The sequence below is a fragment of the Myotis myotis genome, unplaced genomic scaffold, assembly GCF_014108235.1.
Source record: "Myotis myotis isolate mMyoMyo1 unplaced genomic scaffold, mMyoMyo1.p scaffold_m19_p_6, whole genome shotgun sequence".
NCBI classification, from domain to species: Eukaryota; Metazoa; Chordata; class Mammalia; order Chiroptera; family Vespertilionidae; genus Myotis; species Myotis myotis.
Genome location: NW_023416368.1, coordinates 84,730,398 through 84,752,434, shown reverse-complemented (window position 1 = coordinate 84,752,434; position 22,037 = coordinate 84,730,398). Strand labels below are relative to the sequence as shown.

Sequence of the window (22,037 nt, the reverse complement as noted above, 5' to 3'; positions counted from 1 at the left end):
CAGCACCAATGAGGTCCCCAAGTAGCATTAAGGTGCCAAGGGATCTGGACTCATGAGCTGTCCCCTCAGGACAGATACCCACTGTGTTGCAATGCTGCTGCTGGCTCAGTGTTGTCCAGACCTGACCATGGTGATCCTGGCTGTAGCTGAAGCTCCCAGGGTTGTGCCAGCAGCCCAGTGGGTGAAACCTTCACCCAACCCTATTGTGGGCTGCAAAGTGTTTCCCAAAAGACATGTCCACATCCTAACCATTGACGCCTGTGAATGTGACTGACTGTAGGTACAGGGTCTCTGTAGATACAAGGATCTTGAAATAGTATCATTCTGGATTAGAGTGGGCCCTAATTCCAATGATTTGTGTCTTTGTAAGAAAGAGGAAGATTTGAGACACAGACTCATATTCATACATTGGAATATGATAGTGGTCTCTGTTTGAGAGACTGATGTGAGGAGACCCGTGTTGACAAGAAAGGTCCAGAGTTTGAAGGCATTTGGCAGTTGGTGCCAAGGGGCTCCTCCCTTTGGATTTCTGAGTGATGTAGGCTCTGTCCAAAGCCTGTATCCTGTCATCACAAACACAAGGTCCCGAAGATGTCACATGGGTCTTTATCCCAGCCCCTGCACACGTCTGGGAGAGGAGCTGGGGTGGATATCCACCCTCAAGCCTGTCTCCTCTCTCAACTCGTACACATACTTTAGGCAGGCACTTCAGGCTGACCAAAATGTTCACACTGTTGGCCACCTCTTGAATGGATTTCACAGGGCCCCTCTCCCCGACCTGGATCACTTGGTATCTAGGACCTCCTCTGCTGCAGCAGAGGGCAAACATTTCCCAATGTTTTCTTTTTTAGTGCAGAATACCTTTTATCACCTCTCCAAGAAAGCAAGTCTTCATCCTTTGAAGACACACTGGAGTTTTTGCCTCGGCTGAGTAATCCTGCATCAAGAATGGGTTGCACTTCTCCCAGTAGCCATGGTTAACAAGCACGGGAGGACAAAGAGCTTAGGCGGTGAACAGTGCCAGGATCTGAGAGGGTGAAGAGGCAGCAAGTCGACAGGGGTCCCTGCAGAGGGCAGTGCAGGCCCTGTCTGCCCACAGGGCTCTTCCCAGACAGGCCACCCCCAGAGTTGAGAAGGGCTGCTCAGGGGAGGTTTCCTCCACCTCCACACTGATGTGTAAGTGTAGAATGTTCTGCAGCATTGGCTTCTAACCACTATGTGACAATGTCTCCCAAGCACTAAAAAATGGTTCCATCTGGGGGCGCCTCAGTCAAATTTCAACCAGGCTTTTTCAGATTAGGTTCTATGTACCAAACTTAATCCATGGTGACTTCAACTTGCACTTACACTACATCCAGAATTCACGGAGCATAAAACAAAGCATGCTCTATTGTGGGAGCATGGGTCGCTAGGCTACTATGCAGACACTCGGGGCTGTGGAGTTCGCTGGGACATAGGGGCTACAAGATTCCAGCTAACTGGTTGCTGGCCCTGACCAACTCAGTCAAGATGTCATAAGCCTGGAGGTAGCCACTATACCCTCTTTGGTGAACAGGGACCATCCTGCCACATGCGCTCCACTTTCCAGTGCTGGAAACAGAGTGGAGGAACCTAAACCTGTCCATTGAACTCCTGGAGGGTCAGACACCCAGGCCTACGATGGCGCAGTTTTTTTTTCTCCGATTTTTATTTGTCTACATTCAGTTGAATTCAAATGTACTGCCTGAATGATCCAGACATACAAAAACCCCACTCTTTCCCACTGTTTTTTAAAATAAAATCTTCACTTATAAAACTGAAACACTAAAGCATTAAAATACAGAAAGCTCGTTTAACTCACTTCACAAAAGCATTAACAGATGAGGTATCCCTTCTGTAACTATTTCAAGACAAACTGAGTTAACACTAACACCAATTGTAAATAGACAGAGGGATACTGAACTGTAAGAACTCAGAAAACTCTACTCGGACAAAGTTGTAATGGCAACTAACAAACCACTGAAGATGTGGAGTCCCAAACACGGCTAAATATGGGTCACAGAACGGGTCACAAGGTGACCAGCTGCACCTCACAACACAGCAACGTGGACAGGGTAGGGCAAGAGGACCCAGAGGGGCCGCAGACATGTTAACTGTGATGCATAAAACTGAATCTTACAACGAGGAGGGTAAGTGCAGAAGGTACAAATCTTCACCCTCAGGGCTTTATCTGTACTGGTAGTTCATGCTGTGGTCTGCGTTCCTGCCGTAGCCTCCCTGTGATGACTGGTAAGAGCTGGGAGGGCCGCAATAATTCTGGCTGGACCCCGGGGAGTTGTAGTTCGATTGTGATGAGTAGCCTCCTGAGGGAAAGAGGGGGTGGGGATCAGCCCAGTCACAGGTGTCAGCAGTGGAAGCTCTAACTGGGGCTAAGCACCAGGTTCTGTGTGGCTCTCCGTATTGCCAGCATTTCTTCATGGAGGCGGCAAAATTTAGGGTACGATAATTCCTGGGCCCCTGGTTCTAAAAGCCAAGAAACTAAAGGCATGCCTACGTTGGTGCTTGCATAGAGCCCCATATGCCCCGTCTCCTGCTTTCTGTTCCTGCCCCACACAGAAGCCAAAAGGCAGCTGTCACTGTGGCCCTGCCCAGGCTATCTGCCCAAGCCAGGCCACACCCACCCTCACAGCCTCTGCCTCTGTGAGGACCCCCCTCCCCATGCTATGCCACCTGCTGCCCCAGGCCCACCTTGTTTGCCTTGGTACGAGGAGCCGCCCCCAGAACCTCCTCCGTAGCCCCCATGTGACCCTGGGTTGTACGACGACCCGCCTGAGCCGTAGCTGTTCCCACCGCTTCGGCCTCCGCTACCACTGTAGTCTGGGAAAGAGAAGACAGTGTGGTTAAAAGGGCCTTGTGCTGCAGCCCTGGACGTGGCAGACCTTTGGCCAAGACCCTGGACCCTTGCAAATTTCCCTGTCTTGACTGCTTAGATTTGGCACAGGTCAGTCTCACCACGAACTGCTTGGGGCTGGCTGGAATCCCACAGGTCACCATGCCCTGGCTTGTCCTGATCACCACTCTGAAGCCAAGCTCCATCCCACTTTCCCACCTGCTCCTCCAACCTAAGTTTCCCAGCAGTTCAGTAATTGCAGAGCTAGCCCAAGTCCCGGCCCCTGCTACTGGGTGTCCCACCACAAACCACGGTTCTCCTACCCTTTCCCAATGGGGCCATTGGCACAGTGCAGCCCCCCGGTTCTGTACATGAGATGGAGGGAGAGATGGAGCAGAGTAACTCACGCTCTTATAGGGGCTGGATGCTCCACAGGTCACCTCGAAGTGGCTGGCCCAGACTCAGACTCCACCCTGTGCCCGTCTCAACCCACAGCCTCAGGGGCTTTAGCCTGGGGGCCTCTGCCTCCAAGTCTGTCCCAATGCCCACCCTAAGGCCAATGCCTCCAACTTCCTTCCAGCCCCCAGCCAGAGGTGGGATAGTGTTGAGCTTTTGGGGGACCGGATGCCAACTCACTGAATTTGCTCTCGTAGCTGTAGTCGGAGCCGCCCCCGCCCCCGGGGGAGCTGTAGGAGTTGGAGTAGTAGTTGCCTTGGCCGTGACTATAGCCTTTCTGCTTGCCCTGCGGGGGGCCATAGTTGCTGTACTGGCTCTGGTTGTAGGACTGCTGCTGGCCTGGGTGGGGCTGGTAGCCTGAGCCGTAGGAGGGTTTCTGCTGGCCCCCGTGTGGCTGTTTCTTCCCGGCATGTTTCGGGGGCACTGGGGAGCTGTAGTTGTCACCTTGGTAGTAGGAGCCGTAGCCGGAGGAGCCACCACCGCCCCCGCCGCCGCCACTGCCAGCATTCCCAGAATGCCCTCCATTGCTGTAGAACTGACCTAAACAGGAAGGCATCCAGTCAGGCGGAGGCTCAGGTTAATGGAGTGGGAACAGAGGGGTAGGGAGGGAAGGTCGAAGCTGTGGGTCCTGAAGGCTGACCCAGGAGCCTGCTGCTCAGGTGGGGGCAGAGTGAGAGGCAGGAGAGCAAGGAGCAGCAGCTCCAGTCCCTAAAGCAGCCTGGTCTGGGCTGGCCCAGCCTTCAGCTCCACTCACCCATTAGCTGATGACAATGGATCTTTGCCAAGCAGCGGCACGGCAGCACGCTGAGAGCAGCTTTTGCAGCGGATGTCAACGTTACAATGAGATGGGCTCCGAGTGCAGGATGACATTCACAACTAGCTGACTGCTACCCAGATGTCCCCAACGATGACAGGAAAAGCAAAGCCCAGAGAAGCAACCAGCCCTCCCCTGCTGTGCTGGGAAGAGGCTTGGCAGTCACAGGCTTGGGTGACCCTAGGAAATGCTCTTTAACAAGGTCCCTGACATTGGTGTCATTCTTAGAAGACCAACTGCTCTGACCTAGTTCCAGAAGAACCAGGAATGGACACTTAAGCCAAATGTCCTGGGACTCCTCCGATGGGACTTATGCAAACACATGCCTTAGGAGCAATTCCACAGCCTCCAGGGGAAAGAAGACTAAGGCTGAGATCAGAAGATCCAAGTGGTCCCCCAGAGGGCACCTTGTTGTTCCCAGCACAGCTGCTGGGCTGAGGCAGGACTGAGCAGCAGGACAAGCGTGCAGCAAGCCGCCACATTCTGAGGCTCAAGGGCAGAGAATGTCACAGAGAGCTCCCCCAATTCTGGTCATTAGGCAAGGACCCCCCAGAACACTGTTTGTCAAGATATGGCTCCCAAAAGACTCTCAAGTGGACCTGTGGGAGATGGGTCAGCTAAGGCGCGGGGAACAGGGAGAAGATGGGTCCTGTGGGTTGCTGTCCATCTGGCTGGGCAGTGTCCAGTGCTCCCGCAGGGGCAGTGGAGCTCCTGGGTTCCTAGAGCAGGTAGGCCTGGGTGTGCCTTTGCTGGTTAGTTCTGCCTCTGTCCACAGATGGTTGAGGCTGGTGCTTGGTCAGCCGGGCTATGCCCAGTGTAGGTAGGAGAGGGAAGGGACGCTGCCACGCAATCTGTCCCGTTCCATGTAAGGGTCTCTCGTCTTTTGGGTGAATTTGGGAGTCCTCACCAGCCTTCCACCCACTGAAGATGTGCACCCCACAGTGGTGTGCCTTGGGTTATTTGAACAGTAATTTGGATAAAACTGATCTCTGCTATGGGTTTATTTTCTTCAGGCGGGCAGTCTCCACCCTATACCAACACCTCCATCACAAAGCCAAGGACAAGGATGTGTCCCATAATGCAAGAGAGCAAACACAAGGAGGCCAGGACAGGAGGTCCTCTTCAAATCCCCTCTTAGAACTCTGCCACATCAGCTGACCCTTGGGCTACACTGAGTGCCTGCCTCCGCACCCCTCCACAAGCACAGGAATGAATGAAGACGCCAAGTAGTTAGGGCTTGTTACTTTAACATGTATTGATTAAAAAAAAAAAAAAAAAAAAAGGAGAGGGGAAGTTTTCAACGTCATTCAGGATAACTATTTCCTGGTATAAAAAGACATTATTCTCAAACAATAACTTTCTAAAAAAAAAAAATACATCATGCAAAGTTTTAAAAAGTTTCACTGAATGTTTCAAACCTCTGGGAACAAATTATGCAGTAACCGTTTTGACCAGTTTTTGCCTGAATAAACGCAAAATCTTGCAAGTCAACACAGAGGCAGGCTTTGCTGCAAAAAAGAACTGCTGACCAGAGATAAAACCAGATTTGTTTCCAGGGACTCCCACCAGGAAATGGGGCCTGAGTAAAGAGCCGGACCGCCTCTGTGTGCCTCTCCACACAGGGAGAAGCCACAACCTCAAGCCTGTACGTTAAGGTAAGAAGGGTGGAAGCTTCCAGGGCTTGTCGCAGCTGTGCGCCCAGCAGTGCAGGCCCTACTGAGGTAAAATTTTCACTGGAGAATTGAGCTACATATTAGGCTCTTTCCGCTTGATTATTTTTAAAACTCCATTTAATAAAATTCTAGAATTCCATTCATTTGCAACTGTAATCAGGACTTGCAAAATTCTGCATTATTGATCCCTTAAGCCTGTCTATTTCTTGCACTAAATGATGGAAGCACAGTTTTGATACCTTTGAGAGTTCACCTCTAGCTAAACCAGCCACAGAATGTCGCATCCCCAATCACCCACCAGAGCATTTACAAGAGGCAGGAAAGGTTAACTTTGTACAATATACAATTCCCCAATGTTCCCATTGTTTTACATGCTTATAAAAAAAAAAAAAAAAGAAAGAAAAAAAAAAGAAAGAAAGAAAGAAAAGAAAAAAAGTCGGTTGCTCTGGATTCAGATGTGGTGAAATAGTTTTCAGCACTATCAAAGGCATCAACCAGATTTGGGAATTTGTTAAAAGGTTAAAAATTCATACAAAACCTGCTGTAAATTAAGACAAAGGTAGATTAAAATGCATCATTATCTGTCTCTTAAATAAAGTAATGCTTTCCATAAAAAGCAAAGGTGGGCTTTTGCCTTGATGCTGACCAACGCTGGCTCTAGAATTCTGTGCAATTCTGCACAAAAAATGCATTCTCTGAAAATTGTTTTCCACTTATTGTTAACTTCAATATGACCAAGTTCAAAGGCAAATCACGATAAAAACTGCCATTGTCTTAAATTCTGCAGGCTAAGAGTTTCAGACAAGCTGCGGTGACAAGCCACGGTTGAGAAACCCAGTGAAGCACAGGGGCACAGCACGGACACTTTAGGTTTTGGAGTTCGAGAAAATTGGAGTAAAAAGTTGATTTTGTGTGCAATACTTTTAGATGCTCTAGGAAGACCCAAAATCATGATAGCCGTAGCAGTCTGTGAAAAAGTCACCTACAAAAGGGGGAGACAGAGCAGAGAAAAAAAATTAGAATTCTTTTGAAAAATGGCACAGAGCGCCACATTTGAAATTCATGTTTTAGATTTCTCTGCTCCTGTAACCCCCCAATGAAGGCTCCTTCTCAAGACAAGAGCTGTGCATTGTCAGGAAAAGTATATTCACAGATTGGTGCTTCGTTCACATGGCTTAAAGCAGAGAAATTTAAAATTTTTTACTTTTAAGGTACTTTCAAGTCATACAGTGTGTGTGTTAACATTTACAGAGTAAATCACACTTTTGCAGGATGGGGAGGGTGGGGGCCTTGAGGACCACCTGATCTAATCACCAAGGATGGGGTGGGCCACCCTGACCTAACTCAGGCATGGGAGCTACACTGCAGCTTCTTCCCAAACTCAGACCAAGAGAAATACACACTTACTGTAGCCAGCTGTTGCTGAGTTGCCTCCATACCCATAGCTGCCATACCCAGCGCCTAGAAAGGAACCGACAGGGTTATCAGGGCTGGAGGCGGGTCTCCTTCTGCATCTGCCTCTCCCAGCACCTCAGCTCAACCCTAGGGACCCCACACACCCGAGAGAGCAAGACAGGCCCACGGGTATGGGACAAGGTTCCTCACCAGCATTCATGTAGTTTCCATGGTTGGCGCCACCAAATCCTCTTCCTCTACCCCGACCACGGATGCTCCCTCCTCTTCCCCGCCCTCGAAGGTTTGGGGGTGGGGGCACTTCGTTGTGCATGGGGCCTCCCATGCCAAAACCAGGGTTATGTGGCTGGACAGGAAAGAACAGACAAGTTACATTTGCCTCATTTTCAGATCACAGAAGAATTCATGCCAAGCTAAAGAGATTGCGGGGCAGCCAGTTGTTACCTTAGCAGCAAATTTCAGTCCACCTCTGACAGGCACAGGTGCTCTCTTCTTCTTATTGGCTTCCAGGGAGAGAGGGGCATCAGGGAATAGCTTTTCTAGCGCAGCAAGGGCAGCATGTGCTTTTGCCACCTTTTTATTTGAGCCAGCACCTTGAAACTTCTGTCCATCTACCTCAACCTGAAAGAACAGACACGTGTCAGGGGTGATCCAAAACCTCCCAATGGGCAAGGGGACTCTCCAAAGATTCCAGGCCTCCACAGGAACTGCTCCAGGATCACTCACCTCCATCACAAAGCGCTTGTCATGGCTGCCACCAGTCTCTGAGATGAGCTCATACTTGAGGCCACGCCTCTTCTCATTAAGTTCCATGACGGGGTTCTTGCCATGCTTGGTCAGAATCGGCCCCTGCTGTTTTATGTTCTCAGGGAAAAAGGAAAAAAAAAAAACCACACAAACCCAACACACTCAGCCAAGGGCTGTCCAACACGTGCTGCACAGCCACTACTGCACCACAGCCCTCCACTCCATGTACCTGCTGCCCCACACCACCCTCGCCTCTGAAAATCACCTGTGAGCCTCCCAGCAACAAGATGACCTCCACCTGCACCCTCTTCTTCTGGGAAATGGCCTATCATTGACTGAGGGTCACCCCAGTACATCCCTGAGTGCTAGGTCAACATCAGCAAAGCCTTCTGGGTAATAGCTCAAAGGCTCAAATCCAGTCCCCCCTATAGGTTCCCAGACTGGAAGGTGACTCCTTTGCAAGAAAATGAGGAGGACCAGCAACCATCCAGGTTCACAGGACACAAGGCTGCCTGCACCACTCTGTTGTGCTACCCGGCGCCCACCATGGGCTCACCTCGGTAGTGGGATCCGCAGTAAAGGCAGCAGTGGGGGTGGAAGCGGCTTCTACCACAGGTGGAGGGGCCATGACAGCTGGCTTGGCCTCAGTTTCCTCAGCCGAGTCCTCCCCCTTACTGGAGTCTCTGCCTTCAGCACCGGTAGGCAAGCCCATGTCCTGTAACACCTGGGAGGGAGACCCGCAAGGCCCCTGTGAGGGATGGGGCTCAGCACTGGGACTCTAAATCAGAAGCTCCGAGGGTGGAACCCAGCAATTTGCAGGGTGTTGCTTCCTTTAGCTCCCCACATGCCCAACCATGTGTGGACACCTTCTGCCTGTCAGCCATGCTGACAAAGGCATTCTTGCCACATGTGATTTGACGAACATTAAAAAACCTAACCATTTCATTGTTTGTATACCCTCCCTAAGCCTCATAGTGTTTGCAGCTAGGACTTAAATAGGAGACGACAGGTATGAAAAAATCCTAGATGAACAAAGTGCTTTCGCTGTCTAAAGGAAAAGCATATGTTGGCTAATGCCACCAGCTACCGTACCTTAACAGCCACATGCAGCTTGGCAGTCTTTTTGGATGGTCCGGAGGCCTCGAATGAGCTGCCATCTACTTCCACAGACATGGTGAAGATGGGGGCATGGACCGGCCCCGCCTGGGAAACCAGTTTATACTGCAGCCCGGGCTTCAGCTGGTTCAACCTCATCAGGGCATTCATAGCCTGGGGAGGCTCTGCCTTCTCCTCTAGAGAAAGACCACCAACATCACTCTGGAACATCAGTTCTGAACCAGGGAGGGGATCACTTCTGATATGGGCTTTTGTAAGGGGATATGATAGATTGGGCAGCTACAAGGCCTTGTCTATGCTGTTGCCAGGTACACGCCAATTCTGGGGTCACCAGTAGGGGCACATCCCCCGCCCCCCACTTGTCTTCTGTACCCATATGATATACTTAACCATTTTAAAGACGTCTTAAACATGTCTGAAAAAATTCAGATGTCTCCCTACGTTGTGGTTAACCTTAAATGGAGACAGATGGAGGATAAAAAAGGCCTAGGAACAAATGCCTGTACCTTTCTTCTGAATCTTCTTCTTCTTTTTGCTGGGAGACTTTTCCTCTCCATCCTCCTCCATTGGGCGTTTCATTGGCGTAATGGCATAGGTGGTACTGGGGGGGATTTGAACTGAAAGAGATCAGGACAGAAGTAGTTAAGAGACTAGTCTGGTGCTCTGTGAGGGGCTCACAAGGCTGCTGCCCAACCTGGAGCCCTTGGCAGACTTACCCGTGTAGTCCACTGGGTTTTCATTCTTTGGTTTCTTGGGCATCTTAGAAGGCAGAGGGTCCATACCCAGGACTTTATGCAGCTGTCCAAATGCAGCAAGTCGCAGAGCATGCTGGAAAAGGGGAAGAGGAACAGGAACCTGACTCAGCCGCCCTGTGTGCCTGGCCAAGGTGTGTACGCTTGCTAATGCCTTCTGGAAGGGGCAGGAGCTGAGGGGTTGCTAATGGTCTCCCCTAAAATAGCAAGGGGTCCCCCAACAGCCAGGGGAGGGCCTGACTTCCAGGACCCAGCCTTGCTGTGGGGGAAGGCCAGCCTGTGACCACCCGCCTCAAGAGGAATACAGGAGACCCCAATCTGGGGACTGGTTGCCACACGGAGCCACGTGGTGGGCCTGCAAGGGAAGGACCCCTGGAAAAATCTAAATAGCAAATACATCTCCCCACTGAACTCGGTGTCTGAAAACAACACTCGAGCAGGCTGGGGAGCAGGCTACAACCACGCGTGGCACCAGGGGAAAGAAGCAGCCCAGATTGGGGCGCCCTGTATCAGGCACAATCCCTTCGCCTTCAGTCCCAACCTGAGCCTACTGTCCAGTGGCGACCCTGAGAATACCCAGTAATGGAACTAGAAGCCAGTGATTACAGACTGGGTAAGGGCTCACGGTGGCAATGGCGATGACTATACCTGCGCACTCTGTGTGATATCTTCCCGTTGCTGTCTGTCTAGATGCCCAATAGCATCAGTGGCTTCTTTTTCACAAGGGTCATAAATGCCAGAACCATCTGAAGGCAGGAAACAAGGAAGATATGCAGAGGATTATCCTTTAGTGTCTCGGAAGAGTTGTACTGGCTGAGGGAACCAGATGCGTTACCCCCCGCGCCCCATCCACACCCAGCTCTGGAAAACACGCTGAGCTCGGTGACCCACTCAGCATCCAGCCCATGAGAGAAATAATCCACATGTGTCTCAGAGCAAGGAGCTCACATGGGAGTGGGTCACCAGTGCCCCGGATCCGCCCTGAGTCACAGCTGCGGAGCCGGCACAGGGCTGGATATGATGGTGCAAGAGGGTAGTCACATGCTTTAGCCCTATGGGGACATGGAGCTGCTGCTGCCCTAACCCGGTCAGGGGACCCGCCAGGAAGTGGCCTCAGGGCCTTGATCCCTGTCCTTTTCCTGTAACTTGCAAAGCACAAGGCCCCAACCTGGCATCACGATGCCTGACGCCAGGCACTCCAGCACTCTCCGCAGGGCCTCGCCAGCACCCATGGGTCTGTTGGCTGTGCCGATGGACTTTTCACAGAGAAGCTCAAGGGGCTGAAAGGCAAGAGGGATAGTTAGCCCATGTCCAGGGGTGGGGAGGTTGGCCAATGCTTGAGGAGCTGTCACTGTGTATATGTGAGGAGGGGTTGGCATGGAAAGTCACAGCCATTCAAGTTCACAAGACAGGGCTAAGCCAAAGATAGGACACGTAGATCAGGGCTCAGCCAACTTTTCCTTAAAGGGCCAGACATTCAATCTTTTCAGCCACATTGGCCATGAGGCCAAGTTAAAGCTATTTTGTAGGTACTTATATTTAAAGTTATAAAAACATCCTTAAGTACGTGCTGCAAAACAGGCAGCTGGCCAGAATTGGCCTGTAGGCCTATTTGCTGACTGCTGGCCAAGAGTGGCCACAAAGGCTTCATCAAGGAGCCGAGCGTGTCACAGTATGTGCTAGCACCCTCCCTAGGCTAAGCTGTGTGCCTCCTCAGCAGTGATGGGGGTCCTGCTCTCACTTTCACCTTCCACCCAGAATGTGGCATACAGCAGTTGCTAAACAAGCAGCTAGGATGGGGACACATCAGCCATACCCCAAAGGGCCACTCTAGCCCAGATACCAGAAGATATTTCTGGGCTATGGAAGAAGGTCCCTGGTACACAATCCCCAGGTGGCCATAGCTAGAAGGTGCCTTACCCATCCTCTTAGAGGACCCCAGGTGGGCACTCGGGTGCACAGGTCCCTCAGGACCCGGATGACAATAACACAAGACTTCAGCCCATTGGCTCTGGCCTAGAGGAACAAAGCACAGGCTCTTTACACAAGGCACCTACCAGAACACAAGGCAAACATGAACAACACAAGTCTCAGGGTGCTACTTTGTCCAGGGTAAAGGATGAACATTTACAACCATCAAGTGTGTGGTTGGCAGTGATGCCACTGTGTGGACGATAATAATGTTACTCTTGGCACAAAGCAGCAGCAACCCACCTACTCAGTCACAAGCCTCCTTGGGGGATTGTCAATTGGTTTATGCGTGCTGCATTAGCAACTGCATGCCTGCAGGTGCTAAACTCTGCACGGCACTGGTCAACATTACTGAAACTTTACAGCGCAAGTTAGCCACGTTAAAACTTAGGAATTCTCTACCAAAAGACAAATAGAAGAACAAAATGCAAACCTGGAACCACTTGGCGTGTCGGAGGGACGCCAAGGCAGCAAGGCATTTCTGCCTGTCCAGGACGTCCGGGGGGTCGTTGACTGATAGCGTTTCTATTCATGGATGGAATAAGAAGACAAGGCACAGTTTGACCAAGGGGTTTCTGTCAGGTGGAAAGGGGATGTGGCAGCTTCCTAAAGAGCAGTGGAGGTTCCCAGAATCTCAAGTCATCTCTACCCTGGACCAGGGAAGGAGAAGCCTGAGTGTGTCAACTCTGCCCAGAGAGGAAATTGCAAAAATTGGAGGCCCCTCCAAAAAAAACAAAAACAAAAACAAAAACGAAAATACAAGTGGGAAGTTACTCTACAAGGAATAATCCCATAGGGGAGGGAATAGATAGGTGGATCCTATCTTCTAATAGACTGTTACCATGCTTCCTCCCCGGCATCTCCCAATAAATTAGCTGTATTAAAATTTTCAATAGAGAAAAAAAACCACACACACAAAAAAACCCTACAAAAAAAAAACAAAAACAAAACAGTGGTGGGGGAGTCGAAATGAACTCCCTCTCTGCTTCCCCCAACAGCCATCCCAAGGCATCTGCCGCAAAGGGGACCACCTCCACCCACCAGGCAGGACTGCCCTAGCCCCAGCCCTTGACAGAGAGAGTCCTGTTGGTCAAAGGTCCAGCTTCCCTAAACTGATAAACTAAAAGGGCTTTGGTAGTTGGATTCGGGTATCAGAACCAAAGGTAATCAAAGAACAGCAACAAGGGTGCTAAGTGTGAGCCCATGCTGCAGCAAAACTGGTGTGTTTGTAGTTCTGCCGTGTGTGTATCAGGGATTTGGATAAGGCCTGTTCCCTTAATTTGCGGTGTGATGTTTGTGATTAAAAAAAATTCACACAAGAGGGAAGCCCTGGGAGGACTCTGAGTTGTGAAAGCATTATTAGTGTCTGATCTTTTGTTTTTTGAAAAAAATCACACAACAATTTAACTTTGTATCAGCTCTTTGCATCTCACTTTGTATCAGTTCTTTGCATTTCAATTACTGAGCTGATCAAAGCAGCCAATGGAAGGAAGACAAATGAAGAAGCCCTCAGTTCTGCTGCACCACAAGCTGCTAGTACAACTCCATCATGATGTTTACGCAGAAGCCATACGGTTGTCTCCCATAATTTAAAAAAACTGTAACATCACCCGGGACATACTTTTTCAAGGCCACACAAGAGAATGGCTCAATAGAAAAGCCAACTGTAACACTGATGACAGCATTCAAGGATTAAGACAAACCAAAATGGTGCAATCCTCTGAAAAGTGCTACTCACTTTTAGTGCAACTGTTTGATCAAACTCCCCAGTACCAAAACAGGAGATGTGATCTCAGAGTAAAAGTGGGCAAAGCTACACCAGTATCCTTTTATCAACGAAGTCTAAAACTGAATAGCACATTTGAGTAGTGAGGGAACACCAAGTTTCCAAAGTCCTGCTGGCCTTCTCAGCCTCCCTACCTCCAGCTAATACTTTCTCCATTTCTTCTCTGACAACGGGGGATGTCAGGTGGATAGTCAGGGACAATGGAGGCTCTTTTGTATTTTTTATCACTATCGCAGCATCATCGACAGATTGGAGTATTTCGTACTTATCTTCTGTAACAGCCTAAAAAAAGAAAATGCAATTTTCAAAATACTTTCTCAAGGGAATCCACACTTCTAGTTAGCCCCACTGGTTGTTGCAGAAAACAGGCCAATATCTTGCGGTGTGATGGACAACAGGCCCTTCATCTAGGGGGTCAGGACCTCCTTCTAATTGGCAAGGTCTATGGGTATTTTCCAGTACTTCATAGACAAAGATGTCATTTTTCACAGGAAGCTTCATAATGCAACATGCAAGAGTTTAGGGCCTGAGAGCGTGAATCCTCCTTTTGTCATTTGCTAGTTGCGTGACTTTAGACAAATCACTTAATCTCATTATGACTCTTATTTCTAGCCCTGGCAGGTGTGATTCTGTTGGTTGGGCGTTGTCCTGTGCACTGAAAGGTTGCTGAGTCGATTCCTGGGTCAGGGCACATTGATGCTTCTCTCTCTCTAAAAAAATCAATTAAGTCTTAAAAAACTCCCAAAACATTGTGGCTTCTAATTTGTAAAATGGACTTAATGACATGATCTATACCACAAGGCTGCAGGAGGCTTAAATTGGACTCTGGATGGAAAGCTCAGCACACAGCACAAAGTGAGCATCTAGGAACTGCTATTTCCACACCAGGATGAGCAGCCACCAATGTGTGGAGTGAAAATGATGTGCAGTAAAATAGTTTGTCATGTGGTGCATATTAAAGCACGTACTCACTGCAAATGCATATCTATAAGGATGGTCACAATGGTCTGACTTCTGTTTTTTTTTAATACCAGTTTACATGCCTTGATGAAGGAAAGTCAAGCTTTTATTATTTTTTAAAGGGAAACAAAATAAGTTTCAAATGTAGGGAAGACAACCATACTTCCAAAAATCTAAACTGGGGGTTTTGCTCCTCCGCAGTACTGGCCTTCAGTACTCTCTGTGCACTGTAGGGTGAGGAGCAGCATCCCGCCACCCTCTGCCCAACAGATGCCAGTAGCACTCTACTCACCACACTGTGACAACCAAAACTGTCCCCAGAAACTACCATATGTCTCCTGGGTGTGTGTGTGCAAGTTTGCCCGTCAAAACCAAAACAACAACAAACCCATTCATCTGGAGATGAGACAGGAGGAGGAGCAGACTTGAAGTGTGAAAGTGATTCCACCCAAGGTTTCTGGCTTTGAAGATGAGGGAAGCCTCAGTAATGGAATACAGCAGTGGCCTATAGGTGCTGGGAATGACCCTCGGCTAACACAGCCAGCAAGAAGGCAAGAAACTTAGTCCTACCACTACAAGGAACTGAATTATGTCAACAACCTGAATGAACAGGATAGTTTCTCCTCTACAGCCTGATTTTGGCCCACAGAGACCTACACAGGACTTCTAACCTCCAGAACTGAAAGATAATGTATCTGTGTTGTTTTAAACAAAAAACAAACACAAAAAAGCCACAACCCACCAATCTAAATAGATAAAAATGTAGTTTATTTGCATCTTTCTCTAAAACCCACTCTTTATATATAAAAAAAGTTGTCTTTCTGCTCAGTTGGTTGAGTATCATCCCATGCACTGAAGGTAATGCTGGTTCACATCAATGTTTCCCTTTCACATTGATGTCTCTCTCTCCTCCCACCCTCTAAAACATCAGTAAGAAATTTAAAAAAAAAGTCCTTCCTTCAGAAACATTTTCATCAGCTTAATTTTCTTCAATTAATATGCTTTTAATAGACAAGGATAAAATTAACTTAAAATTACTTACTATTAAAACAGAAAAGCTAGGGTTTCATCTTAAATAGCACCCCAGAATTACCTATTGTAGTGCATTAGCTTCACATTTCAATTCTGCCCTTTGTCCTGAATCCCAGATTGTCAGTCACAAGGGACAGAATGCAACCAACTGATGTTCCCTCTCACATCAATGCGCCCTCCCACCCCCAATCAATAAGCATATCCTCAAGCAAGAATTTTTTTAAAAAAGTGAATGGTATTTCTAAGGAATGAGTTTTACTTCTTTCGTTTTTGCTATTCCTGTCATTAAATCCAGGAGGCAGCTGGTTGCAGTGATGTGTGGAGGTTCTGAAGCCCCAGAAATCAGCAGCTAAGGGTGCCGGTGTCTGTTACTCTTCCCAAATACCTTGTTGATAAAGCCCTATCTACAAGGAGCATTGTGAAGATGAAATGACACATGTAAAATGTATGCCTGGCCCTGGGAGGGTGGCTCGGTTGGTTGGAGTGTTACCTTCTATACCAAATGACTGTGGGTTTGTTTCCTAGTCATTTGTAAGTTGTGGGTTCCATCCCCTGTAGGGACACATGCAGGAGGCAACCAACTGGTGTTTGTCTCCCTTTTCCTCTCTCTCTAAAAATCAAAACCATGCCCTGAGGTGAGGATTAAGGAAAAAATAGGATCTGATTTTTAAAAAGGTTTTGATGTCAAAATTTAGATATGAGGGAAAGAGTTAATTATACTATCTATTCATCCATCCCCCCACCCAGCCATCCAATGGAGTCTGGATGTGAAATTTAAGCCTACTGGGGCCCTAGAACAGTGCAGCCTAGTATATGTTAGGTACTGGGTCCTTCCTCGAAGCCAGTGTCTGGGCACCACTGCAGTCACCCAGCTATTGTCCTCAGATCCTAAGTGGCTCTGCAGCACCCAGTCCTTTCCCTATTGAGGTGCGAGCACAGCAGGTATAAGGGTGGGTAGAGTATGTCTTTTGGCACATGTCACAGTTGGGCATCTCTTCCTCTGCCCCACCCAGTGGATGTGGTCACACTCACAGCGAGCTGGATGGCCAGGTTGTCAGCCACCTTGTCCAGGAGGGCAGTTGTGGGTTTCTCCTTGCATAGAAGCACCAGCTCCAGGTCCAAGTCCCCCTTGAGCAGGAGGCCCTTTGCCACAAGGCCAACACGCATTACACCCCGCAGGGTTCTGGTCATATGCTCCGTCTTTTGCTCCCTGAAGAACAGATCAACGCATGCTATGTGAGGGATTCAGTCTGGCCAGAACCCAGAAAGGCTGGAGTTTCTTCAGAAAGGAAATGCTCAACTCTAGACTAGTCAGTCTCCCTAGAAATAAGAAAAACTAACAAAAAAAACCACAACAAAACCTCAAACTTACCCGGCCCCTTCTTTGCTCTCATCCTCTTGGGGCACGTCCAAGTTCTCGGACTCGGCATGTTCACTGCTGCCTTTCTCCTGCTCATCAATCCAATCAGACACAGCTTTGAGAGCCCGCTCTGTGTGGGACACCATGTTCTGGACTGCCTCCAGTTCCTCTTGGGTTGGATAAACAGAAGAATGCTTTGCCATCACGTGGCGATCATCATTCACAAAAATTCGCAATGGACGCTGGAAATGTGAAAATTCAGTTAAAACCAATGTGAAGAGACCAAGCAACCCACCACTTACCTTTCAGGCTGCATAACTATGCTTTATCATTTGTGTGAAAATAAGACTATAGTAGTCCCCCCTTCTCCGGAGGATACATTCCAAGACCCCCAGTGATGTCTGAAACTACGGATAGTACTAAACCCTCTATATACTGTTTTTTCCCTGAGCATACATACCTATGATAAAGTGTAATTTATAAATTTGGCACAGTAAGAGATTAACAATGAATAAAATAATTTAACAATATACTGCAATAAAGGTTATGTAAATGTGGTATTTCTCTCTCTCTGAAAATATCTCACTGTACTGTACTCATCCTTCCTTGTCTTCTTGTGAGGTGATGATGACACAATGCCTACTTGACGAAGTGAGGTGAATCTGAATTGCTTATTTCTGGAATTTTCCATATAATATTTGGGCTGTGGTTGACAAGGGGTAAGCAAAGCAAAGCCACGGATGGGGGGATTACTGTACAGGGGTGGACAAAAGTAGGTTTATAGTTGTAATACAAATTAATAATACAATAACTAATAAATAACAATACAAGAATAAACTGTGTTTCACATACAACTGTAAACCCATTTTTGCCCATCCCTGTATATGAACACTAGGAAAAGGACAACTAGACATAACAGTTGTTCTTTCTCTAGACAATGGGGGAAGGGGTCACTTATATTTCTATATTATTTGAATTGTTACACTATGTAGTAGAATTCAAGTTAAATGAAAAATAGAATTAAAAAAAATAGAATCAAATATATTGAGGCAATACTACAAACATCTGTACATGTATGAAGAAATAGTACCTATGATTAAAGAAAGTTTCTTACCATTTTTACTTCTTTTTCTGTAGTGTCTGGAAATCAAATTTTGCTTATATTTTCAAATTGTGACAGATTTCCTTGGTGTTATCAATACTTCAGCTATCTATAAAATCAGAAAATCTTTTTAGTTTCAAATTTCATAGATGAATGAATTTTAGAGGACAGCAGCGCTGACTCATTAATAAGCCCCATTAACACAGCAGGACACATCTTTATTTTCAAGTAACCACCGCTAAGCCAAGGTACAAACAGCTAATTAATTAATTATAAAGTTCCCTAAAAATGAAAAGAGCTGGTTTCTAGAAGCAAAATCACTTCAGGCCCACACTCAGATGATTTTTACTTCTTCTATCTTCTTTCATCATTTCTTATATAAAGTATGCCAATTTTTACAAATATAAAGGAAAAGATGGATTCTGGTCCTTAAGGGTAATGAAGAAATGGAAGAAGCAAGAGACAGGGCTCTAAAAAGATCCTATAAACTGGAAAGGCAAGAACCTTCTGAAACACCAGGTAGATGTGACCACTGCACCACAAAGACACACCTGTGGGTTCATCCTTGGAGAGGCTGAGACAACTGAAACGCACAACAGAAGTCTTCAGGACAAACACAGCTATAATTATAATTTTGACTACAACCTACTCAACCCCCACTCTGTGTAAACATTCTGGTCCACACAGAAATCTCCCAAATGAGTAAACAACAACAAAAAACCCGTCAGCACAACATGGAACAGATAAATACACCCTTTGCATACAACCACCTAACAGCTAGCTCTGTCAATCTAAGCCAGTCACTAGCCAGGGCAGCAGGCTCATCCTGGACAGGGACTCACTTTTAAGATAAATGTCAACATGATTGGCCAAAACAAGAATTCCCACAATGTTTTAGGGTTACCTAGTAACAGAACTGAAAATGTAAAGGTTCCACGCCTTGGCTACTGTGGCTCAGTTGGTTGGAGCGTCATCCAGTGCACCCAAGGGTTTCAAGTTCAATTCCTGGTCAGCACACACACCTAGGTTGCAGGTATGGAAGGCAACTGACTGATGTTTCTCCCTCTCCCTCTCTAAAATAATTTTTTAAAAAAAGGGAGGATACAATCCAAACTTTATACTATTTAAAGAAAAAAATGTTTTAAATCACTTTTAATTCAATTTATTTATTTGTAGGTTTTTTTGGTTTCATTTTGTTAATTCTCACCTGAGGATATTTTTTCATTAGAGTAGAGGGAGAGGGAGAGACAGAGAGAGAAATATTGATGTGAGAGAGACACACTGATTGGTTGATTGCCTCCTGCACATGGCCCGACCAGGGCCGGGGATTGAGCCTGCAACCGAGGTATGTGTCCTTGCCTAGAACTGAACCCAGGACCCTTTAGTCCCAGGGCCGACGCTCTATCCACTGAGCCAAACCAGCTAGGGCTAAAGAAAAAAATTTTAAGGTTCCAAATAACTTGAAAATCGAAGGAGGCCAAATGCCCCTGCAGCAAATGCCAGGTGGGGTTCACAGGCTTCATGGTAAGGCACAAGTAGGAAGGGGAGGAGTGAATGACCACTCCCTGGACTCAGCTTCTGGCTGTGCATGGGCCCTCGATGAGCCACTTGGTCACTACCAAGTGGGAGCTTCTGCACAGACGTGGGCCTGAACCCTGCTTGCCCAGCCACTATCAGTGTGGTCTTGAGATTTCTTTGGAGCTTCCTTCTATACCTGCGAAAAGGAAGCAACCCCTCTCTCTGCAGGAGAATTGTGAAGTGAGTATGTCAACCCAAGGAAAGCGTGAAGCTGGATCTACACCACCAGGCTGCTGTGGAAGCCTAGAGCTAAGTGATATGCATGCAAAATTGCATCCTGTAGTAATAATGAATTATCACTATTCAGTTAGGGACAAATGATATTGTGGTTGTGTTTGAAAAGAATGTTTTTACCTATTAGATATACATTGAGAAAATTTTATGGTTGAAAGTACATGCCTGATATTTGCTCTTAAATACTCCAATGAGGCAGAGGGTAAAAGAAGGCTGCAAAATGTTGATAACTGTTGACGCTAGGGGATGGGTATATTGGAATTCATTTGTGCATGTTTAAAAATTTCCACGTTTTTTTTTTAAAATGCATAAGCAGTCTTACAAAAGTGCAGCCATGGCAGGTAATCTAAAAATCAAACCAAAGCTCAGAAAACTAATTCTAAACTACCAAGAAACAGAAATCATAGCTTAATGGTAAGGACCCGTGTTAAAAAACCACCACTCCTAGCCATATCTGTGTTGTAACTTCATCAATCTGATAAAGAAGGCTGGTGTTTAAAAGCATATTTGTTCAACATGTATTCAGTGTGCACCTTCTTCATGCCAGGCCACAGGCTAGCTGCTGGGACAGTGTTGGATACGGCCTGAAAGTCCCGTTCACTTGGACTTGGCCAGCTAGCAAACCCGAAAGGACAAACTCCCTCCCTCTAAACCCGATGAGGCTCAGGAGCAAATACTTCACTGTATACCTATACCACCTACTCATCTCACATCCTTCCTTCAACACAAATACCAAATGCAGAGACTTTAAAAATAAGTTTTCAAAAAATAAAGTTTCTAACCAAGTTTCCAGATGGCTGACCTTTTTATCCAGGGCTTTTGTAGGATTGATATTGTCTAAAACCTATTTAAAAGGAGCTCCTGGGAGAAGTGGCTGATTCAGCACCTGATACAGGAACTGTACTTTGGTGGGCCTAGGTCAAGCTGCAGTGTCAGAAACTGCTTAAGAGATTGATGCAGTCTTGTCCAAAGAACAAGGAGCTGACTGGTAAGGGCTCTGACTGGCTACATTTGGGGCAACTGAATATCAATAAATAAATAGTTTCCTATATGAAGTTCTAGAACAGGTAATGCTAATAAATGAGAAAAAATTCCGAACAGCTGTTGCTTCTGGGGAATGGTTTCAAGGAACACCTGGAAAGGGGCCTTAGGGCACTTTCTGGGTGTGTTGGTCATGGTCTACATCTTGGTACGGGTTGAGTGTATGCAGTGGTTAGAGTTCACTAAATGGTATATTCAAGACGTGTGGCCCGGCCGGTGTGGCTCAGCATCAACCTATGAACCAAGATGTCAGGGTTCGATTCCCGGTCAGGGCACATGTCTGGGTTGCGGGCTCAAATCCCCAGTGTGGGGCATAGGAGGCAACTGATCAATGATTCTCTCTCATCATTGATGTCTCTCTCTCTCCCTCTCCCTTCCTCTCTGAAATCAATAAAAATATATACAAAAAAGACCTGTGCATTACTTCAAAAGAAAAAAAAGGACTTTACATAAATACTGGGCTCTGGTTAATATTACAAGGGAAGCCCTGGCTGGTTTGGTTCAGTGGATAGAGTATCAGCCTGCGGACTGAAAGGACTCAGGTTCAATTCTAGTCAAGGGCACATGCCTGGGTTGCAGGCTCGATCCCCAGCATGAGGTGTGCAGGAGGCAGCCAATCAATGATTCCCTCTCATCATTGACGTTTCTATCTCTTTCCCTCTCCCTTCCTCTCTGAAATAAATAAAAATATATTTTAAAAAATGTATTACAAGAGAAGAGTTCAACTTTCTGCTTACTTTGAAGTGCACCATAAAAATAAAGTAGGCTGAAGGATGAACCAAACAGATTGATGGACAGATATGCGAAACAGTCAAATATCAATGGCAGAATCTAGGGTGCATATACAGGTAGGCATTCACCATAAAACTGTCACCTTTTGTGTATGTTTAAATTTTTCATAATAAAAATTTTCAAATACATAACTAAAATTCATTAAGCACACTGCATTTATAAAAATCCATGAATCCATAATGATAACTTAAAGAATTAGTAATAGCCTTGGCTGGTGTGGCTCAGTTGGAAGGGCGCTGTCCTGTGCAGAAAAAGGTTGCTAATTCAATTCCTGGTCAGGGGCATGCAGGAGATAGCTGATCTATGTTTCTCTCACATGGATGATTCTCTCTCAAAACCAA

General features: G+C 47.0%; 1 protein-coding gene across 4 annotated transcripts in view; it reads right to left on the bottom strand.

Moving 5' to 3' along the window:
- The window catches only part of ILF3 (interleukin enhancer binding factor 3), a 43,845-nt gene that overhangs the window by 9,259 nt on the left and 12,549 nt on the right, over nt 1-22,037 (bottom strand). The window contains exons 2-21 of one of the 4 annotated variants that reach the window (XR_004968117.1): nt 18,064-18,160; nt 16,962-17,191; nt 16,622-16,799; nt 13,732-13,879; nt 12,245-12,336; nt 11,761-11,856; nt 11,009-11,120; nt 10,489-10,586; nt 9,805-9,916; nt 9,595-9,705; nt 9,065-9,264; nt 8,529-8,696; nt 7,952-8,077; nt 7,670-7,846; nt 7,418-7,571; nt 7,220-7,273; nt 3,506-3,865; nt 2,728-2,856; nt 2,159-2,342; nt 862-1,027 (exon numbers count right to left, since the gene is read on the bottom strand). Coding sequence is in view for 3 of the 4 variants with exons in the window: in XM_036312352.1 (XP_036168245.1) it covers nt 2,206-2,342; nt 2,728-2,856; nt 3,506-3,865; nt 7,220-7,273; nt 7,418-7,571; nt 7,670-7,846; nt 7,952-8,077; nt 8,529-8,696; nt 9,065-9,264; nt 9,595-9,705; nt 9,805-9,916; nt 10,489-10,586; nt 11,009-11,120; nt 11,761-11,856; nt 12,245-12,336; nt 13,732-13,879; nt 16,622-16,799; nt 16,962-17,191; nt 18,064-18,066 (2,685 nt within the window). In the remaining variant the exon portion in view is untranslated. Of the gene's footprint in view, nt 1-861; nt 1,028-1,668; nt 2,343-2,727; nt 2,857-3,505; nt 3,866-5,125; nt 6,795-7,219; nt 7,274-7,417; nt 7,572-7,669; nt 7,847-7,951; nt 8,078-8,528; nt 8,697-9,064; nt 9,265-9,594; nt 9,706-9,804; nt 9,917-10,488; nt 10,587-11,008; nt 11,121-11,760; nt 11,857-12,244; nt 12,337-13,731; nt 13,880-16,621; nt 16,800-16,961; nt 17,192-18,063; nt 18,161-22,037 lie in introns of those variants that run through there. The other 3 variants (XM_036312352.1, XM_036312353.1, XM_036312354.1) reach the window with 3 other exon arrangements.